At 42.2% G+C, this 12,862-nt stretch overlaps 1 protein-coding gene across 2 annotated transcripts in view; it reads left to right on the top strand.

The window, feature by feature from the left end:
- Positions 1-9,960, top strand: part of TMEM246 (transmembrane protein 246) — a 16,106-nt gene extending 6,146 nt beyond the window's left edge. For both annotated transcript variants that reach the window (XM_011366284.2, XM_011366282.2), the window contains exon 2: positions 5,492-9,960. In XM_011366284.2, coding sequence (XP_011364586.1) covers positions 5,573-6,784 — 1,212 coding nt within the window. In that variant the 5' untranslated portion in view covers positions 5,492-5,572 and the 3' untranslated portion in view covers positions 6,785-9,960. The remainder of the gene's footprint in view (positions 1-5,491) is intronic.
- Positions 9,961-12,862: the final 2,902 nt, after the last annotated feature.

Here is a 12,862-nt window from a genome sequence, read left to right as displayed (position 1 = left end):
AGGTGAATACAATATGTGTCATTTTTGAGCTGTAGCTTTGAGAGCCAGCTGGTGATCTACCATCTGTCTCTTTACCCTCTGTCACAAAATCAGCAATGTTCAGGTAAGAGACAGTTCTGTCTACCTGGGTCCTGGAGTATGGATGACACGGAGCAGAGAAAATTGACCCACCATGGATCAATAGTTTAACCAAGAATTCAACCTAAGTTCTTATAAACCCCTGAGATTTGGGGGTTATTACTGTAGCATGTCCTAACTCATAACAGTATATAATAATATGGAGACCAGATGCCTTCTAGAAATTTCCCAGACTCTCTGAGCAGATTGCTAGATCCTTTCTTTTTTTCTCTGAGGGCTTAGAAATTGGCCTGCTGCTCTTCCTTTCTATTGAATCTTCACTTTTCCCCTTCCTCTGTTTTGTGGGAGGAGTAGACTTTTCTGCCCTATTGCTTTGGCCAGTGGATGGTGAGTGAACTTGATCTATGGCACACTTAAGCAAGGCTGTAAGTGTATCTGCATATTTTGATTCTTATGTAGCTGCCGTCCACCACAAGGCATGCCCAGGTGGCTGTTCTGCAACTTGACCTGGAATGAGAGGTATATGGAACCACCTGGTCCTCAGCTGCAGTCCGGAACTGAGCCCAGCTGAGCCATGACTATCCACAGACCAGTGAGAAATGCATGTTGTTATATCAAGCTGTGAAGATCTGGGGCTGTTTATCACCCCAGCAAGAGCTGATCAATGTAGGCAGGAACCGCGTGTCCTCAGAACTGAATCTCTGCACTTCCCCTGATCACCAGTACAACAGCAGTCTCACACCATATTTTTAAAACAAGGGATTTCTGAGATGTTAATGATGTTATTACCTCCAGTGGAGAAATTGCTTGAGATTAAATGTCCATTTTATACCAGCACTAAGGTCTTTAGTTTCCATCCCAATAAATATTGAAATCTAAGGAAGATCATCACGCTTGCTTCATAAACATAGCTTCAAGAAAGTCCTCTCCCTCTCCTCTATCTACCTGGAACACACAAGCCTCTCTGTATATATATATTCTGGAGCCAGCCTTGCAAGCACACCAGGCTCCTTAGCAAGATCCTGGAAAATAAAGCAGTAAGCCATGGGCCTGGGAGGACTTGGTGCTTTCAGGGCCTCTCCAGTCATATCTGGGTGTTAGAGTGTGCCCTCAGTCAGTTTGTTCATTCAGTAAATATTGTGGACTTTAAACTTATGTGACAGGTAGTGCTGGGTGCTGGATATCCATGGTGATCAAGACAAATAAACTCATTGTCCTCCATGAGCGTTTATTCTCATGGGGGAGGCTGACCAAACCAAGAGCTAGCAAGGAATCTAACAAGCTACTGTTCCTGATAGAATTGCTGGAGGAAGATGATATTTATGTTAAATATATTAAAATTGAAAATTTATTTTCTATAAGCCAGTACTTTTAAGTCAAAGGTACAAATAGATATTTAATAAAAGTTTTCATCCCACCCCATTTCCTAAAGCACCTAGTTCTCTTCGGAGGCAAAGGTGCCAGTCTCTCATATATCCTTCCAAAGATAGCATAAGTATATACAAGTACATTTATGTCTATTTCCCCCTTTTCTTATGCAAATAGTATCATGATGTACATATTTTTTTATGTCTACTTTAGCCGAAGATGCATCTTAAAAATTTTCCATATCTGTACATAGAGTTTGCTTAGATTTTTAACCCTTTCTTTCTTTCTTTCTTTCTTTCTCTCTTTCTTTCTTTCGGTGAGAACACTTAAGTTCTACTCTCTTAGCAAATTTCAATTTTATAAAATACAGTATTATCAACTACAGTCGTCACATTATGCATTAGATCCTCAGAACTTATTCATCTTATAACTGGAAGTTTGTAGCTTTTGACTAACCTCTCCCTATCTTCTCACCCCTCAGCCCCTGACAACTAGCACTCTACTCTCTGTTTCTATGAGTTTGACATTTTTTTTTTAGATTCCCCATATAAGTGATACCATGCAGTATTTGTCTTTCTTTGTCTGCCTTATTTCACTTAGCGAAATGCCTTCCAGGTTCATCCATGTTGTCAGAAATGGCCAGATTGTCTCCTTTTTTAAGGCTGAGGGAGTTGTGTGAGCAAAGGCCAGGAGATGAGTATGAGCTAAACAGAGTCGAGGTTATGAAAGATCGGCATGTCTAGAGCTGTCCTGCTCACTGGCTGCATGTAGCTATTGAACACTTGAAATGTGGCTGGTCTGTAAATGTAACATGCACAGTGGATTTCGAAGACTAAGTATGAAAAAAGATGTAAAATACCTCATTAATAACTTTTTATGTTAGCTTCATGTTGACATAATAGTTTTGATCTATTGCATTAAAATATGTTATTAAAGTTAATTTCATCAGTTTCTTTTTATTTTTGATTGTGGCTGCAAGAAAAATTTAACCTACATATTGGCTTGCATTGTATTTCTAGTAGAGCAGGGGTTGTAAACTATGTACTGCAGGCGAGGTTTGGCCTACAGCCTGTTTTTCTGTGGCTGGAGCACTAAAAATAGTTTTTACATTTTTAAAGAGTTTTAAAAAGAGAAAGTCTAAGAAAAATATGCAATAGACACAGTATGTGGCCTGCAAAGTCTAAAATATTACCATCTAGCCCTTTACACAAAGGCATTGCCAACTTCTGGTCTTGAACATACTGAGAAAGACGAGGCAGTAGAATAAGATGACAGAAGAAGATGGGGTCCAGATCACAAAGGGCCTTGTGAACCATCCTAAGTTTGGATTTTATAAAGAGAGCAATAGGACGCTAAAGAAGGATTTTAAGCAGGAGACTGAAATGATCAGATTCAGTTTTTAAATGATAATTGTGTGAGCACGCGTGTGCGCGCGCACACACACACACACACACACACACACACATACACTCCTTAAACATCCCACTCCTAGGACTTATCTAGAATAAAGTGTCACAATGTTGCTTTACCAAAAACTGTCACTGGAAGAGTAGGTTGGGAAGGAGGGGAGATAGTAATTTTACACCAAAAGCACAGAGCTCTGCATTGTCATTGTAATCACATTGTCATCTTAGCATTTAATATGTGCCTTGCATTTTCCAAGCTGCCTGCCTTATCTTGTTGACTGTATTTCGTTTCTTCTAAGTGAATACAGTTCTCTTGGGTAATAACTAGCAAGGGTGAGAAGAATAGGATAGGCCAGAGGCCACCTGAATGACTCTATTCCCAAGGCCAAGTTACGAGAAGTGTGAGCTCAGCCCAGTTTTAACCCTTGGCTTCCACTAGTAGTGATGTGGACATGTGCAGCTGTGTGATTTGTTAGCTCCAGTGACCTGAGCAGATCACAGAGAGAAGCAGCCTGCCTGCAGCACTCTGGAAGTTTACAAACCAGCAAGCCATGGCGGCGAGCTGTTCAAACCTCTCCCTGCTTATTTTTCTCTTTAGTACTACTCAGATCGCTTACTAGTACCGGGATAATCTGTCTCACTTCTGGAGTCCCACAGTATAATCTGTTTCTGTTGTCGAAATGAGACTTGTCTCTCTGCTTTCTTGAGTTGTACTGTGTCAGGATACAGTAAGTCCTCACTTAATGTCGTTCATGGGCTCTTCCACTTTAAGCAAAATGACATATAACGAAACCAATTTACCATAGACTAGTTGATACAAACAATAGTTATGTTCCTACAGCATCTCATTAGTGTTAAAACTAAACAATATTGTTTGAGGACCTGCTGTCCTGTGGAGAGGTTTGGTATCCTACACAACTCTAGTGGGCAGGGTAGGCTAACTGTTGTAATGAGTCCAAAGATCATTAGTGGCTAGACACAGAGGTTTATGTATAACTCACAATACATCCCACTCTTGGAAGTGAGCAGTGGGAGAGATCTTTGTCCCGTGCAGCCATTCAAGGACGCAGGCTCCTGCCATCTGGCGGCTCCACCCATCTCTAGATCTATCGAGGTTGTTTGTTCAGCTAGCAGATGGAGAAAGGGAAAGTTGAGAGGCACATCTGCTCTCAACCACCTTGGCCCAGAAGTCACACTCATCACTTTGCTCACATTTTACTGGCAAGCCCTAGTCACATGACCTCACCTAGAAGAAGACGGGCTAAGAAATGTGGTCTTTCTGTGTGCCCAAGAAGGAGAGAGCACGGATCTGAGAGCACCAGAGACTCTGCACCATGGCAGCCTTGTCTGGTGCCTGGGTAGTCCTTCCTGCAAGATAATTCACAAGCTAGGCTGTTTTCTTCCGAATGTGTGCAAATTATTACGCTTGTGAGGTAATAGGTTTACTCTCTGTTCTGTAGACTTCAGTGAGTTTTGCATTGACCTTAGTGGTATTGTGCTGGTTTTCTCCTTTTAATTCTGCTTTTTGTTTTGTTTTGTTTTTTGTTTGTTTGTTAGTTTGTGTTGGTGTGAGTCAGTAGATCATTAGGTCTACTTAGTCCCAAGGTATTACTTGAGGTTGTAGTATATATAGATATATTTAATGGCATTTTTAGTCTGCATTATTTTGCTCGGTAACATATTTAATCTTCACAGTAAACCTATGAGATAAGTTTTATTACTGTCTCCATTTTAGGGGTTAGGAATCTAAGATGTGGAGGGCGAAGTGACTTTTTACCAAGTGAGTGGCCAAGCAGGGATTCAGACCAGCATGTACCTGACTCCAGGCCTGTACTGTTTGTCATTGTGTCACGCAACATTCTTTTCTGGAACTGGCTAGATGCGACTGTCTTCTCCATCTTCGTCTCTACCCACCCCTCCCCTCCCTGAAAAGCTGCTCATGGATCTTTCTTCAGACATTTCCTTCTCTCCTAAAGTCTGGAGCTCTAGAGTTTGCTTGCACATGGGAGACCCTTTCCCTCACTGGTTTCCACAGCAGTTCTGTAAAAGATAAAATGGGAGAACAATCAAGATTAAATTAATATGCAACTTTAAGTATAGTTGCATGAGATTAGAGAAATAGAAATAGAAGATTTTGACAAAGACATTTCAGGGAACCCTAAATAGTGTTTGTTTGTTTGTTTGTTTGTTTGTTTGTTTGGCATGTGCAGAAAAGACAGTTTTCAGAAATTACATCAACAAATATTTACAATGTACTTACATTGGAGCTTACTTTAAATGTGTATTTCCTTTGTGTCAAGCCTTGCTTTTTTGCATCTGTTTTAAGAACCCAAGTTTATGTAGCTGCTGAATTGACATAATGATCTTACTACCTGGTGATTTACTGGCACATTGTAAATTTAACTAAGCATCTGCAGGCATGGAGACTTGGTCAGACGCACTGAGGTTTCCTTACTCATAGAAATAATAAAAGAATTCGAAAGATCATTAACAGATACAACCAAAGAATACTGTACTGGAGACTTAAGTCTCTAGTTGCTATGCAGCCTAAAATTAGAATTTCTGGTTTGATATGTGCTGAGTTCAAGCCCCAGATTTTTTAAAAGCCCTTTACCATTCTCTACTTCCTCTTTCTTTAGGTTTGACTTGCACTGATTTTGGCCTCCGGTCCAGTCCAGAATGGTTTGTTCTTGGGACCAGACCTGACCAGAAGTGACCTCATGAGCACCTCAACCTCTCCAGCTGCCATGCTCCTCCGGAAGCTGAGGCGGCTCTCCTGGGGCAGCACTGCTGTCCAGCTCTTCATCTTAACGGTGGTGACGTTTGGCCTGCTGGCCCCCCTGGCCTGCCACCGGCTTCTACACTCTTACTTCTATCTCCGCCATTGGCATCTGAACCAAATGAGCCAAGAGTACCTGCAACAAAGCTTGAAAGAGGGTGAAGCTGCCCTCCACTACTTTGAGGAGCTGCCCTCCGCCAATGGCTCAGTGCCCATCGTCTGGCAGGCCACGCCCCGTCCCTGGCTGGTCATCACGATCATCACTGTGGACAGGCAACCTGGCTTCCACTACGTCTTGCAGGTGGTGTCCCAGTTCCACCGACTTCTTCAACAATGTGGACCCCAGTGCGAGGGACACCAACTCTTCCTGTGCAACGTGGAGCGCAGTGTAAGCCATTTCGATGCCAAGCTGCTGTCCAAGTACGTCCCCGTGGCCAACCGCTATGAAGGCACCGAGGATGATTATGGCGACGACCCTTCAACCAACTCATTTGAGAAAGAGAAGCAAGACTATGTCTATTGCCTGGAGTCCTCCCTGCAGACCTACAACCCAGACTACGTCCTGATGGTAGAAGACGACGCCATTCCAGAAGAGCAGATCTTCCCAGTTTTGGAGCACCTGTTGCGGGCTCGCCTCTCTGAGCCGCACCTTAGAGATGCCCTTTATTTAAAGCTCTATCATCCCGAGAGGCTCCAGCACTACATCAACCCAGAGCCCATGAGGATCCTGGAGTGGGTCGGTGTGGGCATGTTGCTAGGGCCCTTACTGACCTGGATATACATGCGGTTTGCCAGCCGTCCGGGGTTTAGCTGGCCCGTCATGCTCTTCTTCTCCTTGTACAGCATGGGTCTGGTGGAACTGGTGGGCCGGCACTATTTTCTGGAACTGCGGCGGCTGAGCCCTTCCCTGTACAGTGTGGTCCCTGCTTCACAGTGTTGCACCCCGGCCATGCTCTTCCCTGCCCCTGCGGCCCGCCGGACACTCACCTACCTGTCCCAGATATACTGCCACAAGGGCTTTGGCAAGGACATGGCACTGTACTCGCTGCTGAGGGCCAAGGGAGAGCGGGCCTATGTGGTGGAGCCCAACCTGGTAAAACACATCGGGCTCTTCTCCAGCCTCCGGTACAACTTTCATCCTAGTCTGCTCTAGCAGGTCAAGAAATGTCTTTCTGAAAATGGCCACTTCTTGGAGATTGAAATAAGGAGCTCTTTACTTAGATATGGTCACTTGTAGATATTTCATTGTTTAATGTTGCTGGAGATATAGGCGCTGGGACAGCTGAGGAACGGGACAGCTGAGGAACAGACCAGCCAAGAACCTTGGCTTTGGTAACCCTATTGGGAGCAGCCGTTGGCCACAGGTCCGGACCTCTGTCCCCTCCACAAAGCCACACTGCCTCATGCAGTCTGACCCACCCAACGAGGGGGCATTTAAATGCCTGTTACATTCTCTAGTTGTTTTCAGCTCTGGTTCGTGATGGAGCTTGTGACTGCCAAGAATATTGTACACCACGATATGACTGTTTTAGGCTTTTAAGCGTAGAATTTGGTGAAAGGTGAGATCCTTTCTAATCGATTTCATCACCATTGGGCATGAGAATGGATGTACGTTTGGAATATATGTTTAAAGAGGCAGGACCGTGTTGATAGACTCCACTTGTTTCCTTAACCTGGTGTAATAAAAGCTGTGCAGTGCCCAGCATCCTGGAAGCAGGTGACCTGGCTTCTGTTACCTGCCTTTTTCTTTTCCACACATCTGTAGTGCACTGATAATCAGTATTGCTAGTGAGAACTTTAAGGCATAGCAGAATTTGAAAGCACCTTATGGACCATCAAAGTCAGATTTTTATGTTTAGTAGTGATTTAATGTTGAAGATTTCTATCATATTCTAATTATTTGAAAATTGGACATTGCAGAATGATATAGAACGGGTGAGCTCTTTACTGATTGCATATCTTTTCCCTGAACTTTGCTGGCTAACTAGCCCTCATTTCTTTTTCTTCTAGGTAGCATGATGATATAGAAGGGAAAACATGGACTGTGAAGTCAGAAGACCTGAATTTCTGTTTCAGGTCTGTCATGGCCTACTGCTGTAAACTTGAGCAAGTCATAACCACTCTGAGTCTCAGTTTCTTCACCTGTAAAATGAGGACAGTGATACCTACCTTTTAAAGTTGCCTTGAGGATTAAATGACAGAACGTATGTAAAACACCTAGCAAGTGCTTAGCCCATAGAAGGCCTTTGGCAAATATTAGTTTTTTTCTCTCCTGTAATAAGTATATAAAACTCAAGTGTATTTTGGATAAAGATATTAATAATATCGTTTAGAGTTTGAGATAGGACTGACACCTATGGAGCAGCTGTTCCAGACCAACCACTGCTAGAATAAAGGCTGACATATCATCGTGACTTCTGAAGGATATGCAGCTTTCATCTAGCACCACTTCCAACCAAGCCAAAAATAATGATTCATTCAAACTAGAAATGATCCGAGACTCCTCGTGAGCTTATTCCCAAACTAGCATCTGAAAATTACTTTTCTTGAAAGTGACAAATAAATGGCCTTTGACAGTACTTATCAAACCAGTAGCCAAAAAGTCCCTTTATGAGGATAGATGATTCTATAAGAGTGGTTATATTAGAGTTACCCAGTTTGTTTCGGTGCCACATCTTCCGTTGGCTTTTATATTTCCCTAGTGAGCTTCCATTTGGAGACCCACTCAAGAACATGGAGAACATATATGGGCTTCAGCATCATCCTCTAGGGATGAAAAAACTGAGACCCAGAGATGCTAAACAACTTCTCCAGGTTCACACAGCTGAACAGTGGCAGAACCAGGACTGAAACACAGCTCTTCTGACTTCCAGCCCTTGTGCTTTTTTCTTAACCACATTCATTTTATAAATATCTATGTAGTCAAACTCTCTTTTGTAAAATCTTTTGTAACCTGGACTAAATAATGTCTCTGTAGGCTAAGATGGTAGAAACTCATTGTCATATTGGTCTTGGGGAACAAACAGGTATCAGTGAGTGTTGTGTTGTTATAGTGAGCTGTTGTGTATCCCCCAGGAATGTCCAAAGTGATCTGAGCTACTAGATGACTTATTAAGATGTTCAGATTCCATGCCCTCATCCCTCCTCTTCTAGCAACTGGTCCACCCCCAACCTAGACCTCATTGGAATTTGTTGTGTTAATGATTGGACCTCCTCATGAAATTTTTTCCCAATAATAGGAGAGCCACCTCTAAGCTAGCCAGGCCCAAGATAGGGAATCATTGCTGTTTACAGTTCTGTTTTTTCTAGTTCAGTTGTCTACTGCATGCAGACATCTCCTCCCCTGACTCCATTCTGCACGGCAGAGGCCATCTTTGCCTTGTCTAATTACCAATGTACTAAGACATCTTCTCTCATTGCTCTTAAGTGGTGTCTGCCATCCTTAGACATTTTCTGCAGATGCGAGCTCAGTGCTGCCCTTTTATTCCTACCCACTTCTAGGTCTTCCTCCCTTCGTCTATCATTTGTAGAGTCCAGTTTTTGTATATTATCCTTTATTAGGACAGCTGACAGCTTTACACCAAAGCTGAAGTCTCATTTAATCCTAAACAAAGGGACTAGAGGAGAACTAAAGTCCCCTTCCCATATCAAAGTGCATAGGTTACCAGGTGAGTGAAGGTCTCTAACAGTCCCACTCACCTTTCAGAATTTAGGCCTAAGAAGCTTTCATTTGTGACTGAGTATATTTGCATAGACATATCAGTTAAAAGCATCTACTGAGGTATCCTGAGAAGACTTTTATCATTCCCTTTTATTTCTATGGGATTAATTTTGGGGGGGATGTGGCAAATAGTATCAAACACACACACACACACACACACACACACACACACACACCATTGTGGAGTCTCAACGTACCATTCAAAAGTATGGGCTGTTTGCTTAAAAATTCATAACTGATTTTGTTATATTTCTTAAATGGAAACTTTTGAATCATGAATTCTTTTTTTTATCACCGTTATCATTTAAAGAAAAAAATGGTGAGAATACTACAGCGTAACTGGAGAATACAAATAGGAGTTATATAATGATAGGATTAACGTAACTTGCTTTGCATACACTTCTCATTTGGGAGAATTTATTTGATTGGTAACTTAATTTGGGTGGAGAAGTATGCTAATTGGAGGTGATTACTGTGGGAATTTTAGACATAACAAGATGCGTTGTGAGTTACAGTAACACATGATATAAAATTGGGTAATTTTAAGTCACATGAACGATTCGGATATTTTTATCTCAACTATAATGAATTTGCTGAGAAATGGTTATTAACTCGTGCTGTTTTTTCATGTTGGAAATTGAATAGTCCTAATGGCAGAAAAAAGTACTAAATATATTAGAACTGCAGTGATGTGCTGTGGCCTTCGGTCACCTCAGTACTTGGATTACAGACAGCATTGTTGCGAATCATCGCTCCATGGTAAATGGGAACTTTTGATTTAGAATTAAGCAAATTTTCTTGACCTTTTTCCTAACAACCTATACAGATATATGGATAAATTAACTGATTTTTATAAAGCATCTATGTTCACCATTTGGGGGTAAAAACAAATGAAAATTCAAAGGCAAAGGATGAATTTATCAGAAAGAGATAAGAAATAGATGGCTCAAGTATGTAGAAATGTGGTAGCTTTAATATGTCAAAGAAATGAGAGAAGAAGACAATGATGTAGAATGAAGCAGAGGGTCTCACATTTGTCACCTGTTCTTATGTGTCCCAAACTCCATTATTTAATAAGTCCTTTAGCGATGCCCCGCTGTCATGAAATCTTTATAGAGCCAGTCTAGGAAGAATGCAAAGGAACGAAACAATGGACGTTCTGGATACACAACTCGTTACTTTGCTATGATCTGGCAAAATTCAAACCCCTACATTACCTCCCAGGCCCCTGCAGCAAACTCTGTGACTTCATGTGTCACCACTCCTATCCTCATTCTCCAAGCTCTAACTGTACCTCCTGCTTTCAGTTACTTGTATTTGCCCACTAGTTCTTACTGCAGTGGCTTTGCAGTGTCTTTCTTTTTGTCTGGAATGCTTTTCCTTTGGCCGAATCTTTCCTATAATTCAGGTCTCTGCTCAGTTTTAATCTCCGCTCTCCCCCGCAACAGACTTTTGATCCTATCTAAAGCAGTCTTGCCCCTCTCCTTCCCCAAGGCCCATCTATCACATTACTCTGATTCCTTTCAAAGCTCTTGTCATTACCTGAACTTCCTTTATTTATTATTTTGTTTTTTTTTCCCCCCTCCATCTCCTGCCACAGAATATAAGGTTCACAATATCAGGGGTCTTCTGTGTTCCATTTCATTCATCCCCAGGTCCTAGAATAATACCTGACACAATGCAGGAAATAAAGGGGAGAAGAAGAGAGAGAGAGAGAGAGAGAGAATTACAGAGGAACTGCCTACAAAATAAAGAGGAATACTAGAAAAAGTGGGACTAGGGAATAAAATTATAAGGACAAGAACAAAGACCTGGATCCAGGTAGTGAGGGTTGATTAGATGTACCATTTGATACCTGTAAAGAAAGTTTTTTGCACGTATTCCAGGTAGATGGAATGGCAAGTGCAAAAATGAACTTCTTACACCACTATACAACTACTTTCTTTCTTGGTTATTGTTATGATTTTGTTTTCAGTGTGTGTTGTGAGTTGTATGTGTGGGGGCAGAGGTGGGGGTGGCGGGGTAGGAGGGTTCCTGTGTATTACTCAGGGGAAGGCAGGGTTTTCTCTTTAAGGCTGCAATGGTTGCATCATCCCGTTGCTGCCAGTGGGAATCATTTAGACATGACCCATGGTAGTGCCGCAGCCTATTCTAAAACATCTGGGCCAAGAGGCTGGAAAGAGAATGAAGGAACGATCACCACACTGTAACAATGAACTCTTCTCAAGTTACATGGGTGAGATGGTTTAGGCCTCATCATGTAGCTCTGGGTGGTAGGGGTCGCCTTTGGCAAAACATACGATTTGGCACAAACCAAGAACAGAGAGGGAAACATTCTCAGAAACTGGTGTCTTTGATGTTTTGATAGTGGAGCTTTGCTTAAATGCCAACAGGTCCAGTCCTCTGCAAAACTCATGCACTGGCAACCTGTTAGACAAAGAATGTACCCCACCCCAGTTTGTTTTTATCCAGAAAAAAGATGTAAGCCCTGGCATTGCTGTTAACAAGGGACCTGAGACCAGGGGTTTTTTTTGAAACACAAATCAACCAGTTTTGTGCTTGAAACAGAAAAGGCTTTGAAGAGATTAGAATCACATTATCTTTCGTTTTTCCTGTCAACATCAGAGGAAGAAAATAACTATTTCAGCCAAATTAACTCCTTATTGTCACACTTAAACATTCTCACACTGAGGCAGACATTTCTTAAAATTCAGAATTGCCTGTCAGGACCCCTTTAGATCAGGGGTCCCCGACTCCTGGGCCGCAGACTGGTACCAGTCCATGGCCTGCTAAGGACCTGGCCGCACAGCAGGTGAGCAAAGCTTCATCTGTATTTGCAGCCGCTCCCCAGAGCCAGCATCACCGCCTCAGTTACACCTCAGACCATCAGGCATTAGATTCTCATAAAAGCATTGGTCCCTGGTACCAAAAAGGTTGGGGACTGCTGCTTTAGACTATTGATTTTTGTTCTATAAAAGGCACCAGGTATCATGTCTCACATATCAATTTATACTTATCGAGTGCCTACAGGGTGACTGGTACTGTGCCGAAAGCTGGAGACACCAAGGTGAGTGAATATGACATGCTCTCTTCTGTGGACAGAAAGGGCTACCTTGGCAAGCCCTACAAGCTCGATAACTAAAAGTAACCACATGGGATGTTTTGATCATAAAAAAATTTAACTGAGTGAGTTATGGAGGGAAGTCACGTCCTGTACAATAGATTAATCTCTACCTTGAACAAGCCCTGCGCATCGTTTTTGTGTCTCTAGAAGAACATACATAAAGTGTCAAAGTGAGCTTTTCTCTAGATCCTGGTACAGAGTGAGTACCCCAACATTCCTCATTATTACCTTTTACCCACATACCTCTGTAAACTATGTATGTGAAGTATTAACTATCCTGCACCCACCAGTGTAAAAGAAGTCTGTATCTCTCTCTTTTACTTTTTATCCAGTCCTAGAGATTTCCCTGCTTTGCTTTCTTCCACTTTCTTCATCTACCACCAATG

The sequence above is a fragment of the Pteropus vampyrus genome, unplaced genomic scaffold (genome assembly GCF_000151845.1).
Source record: "Pteropus vampyrus isolate Shadow unplaced genomic scaffold, Pvam_2.0 Scaffold123, whole genome shotgun sequence".
Lineage (NCBI taxonomy): Eukaryota > Metazoa > Chordata > Mammalia > Chiroptera > Pteropodidae > Pteropus > Pteropus vampyrus.
This window is presented reverse-complemented; position numbering and strand designations above follow the sequence as displayed.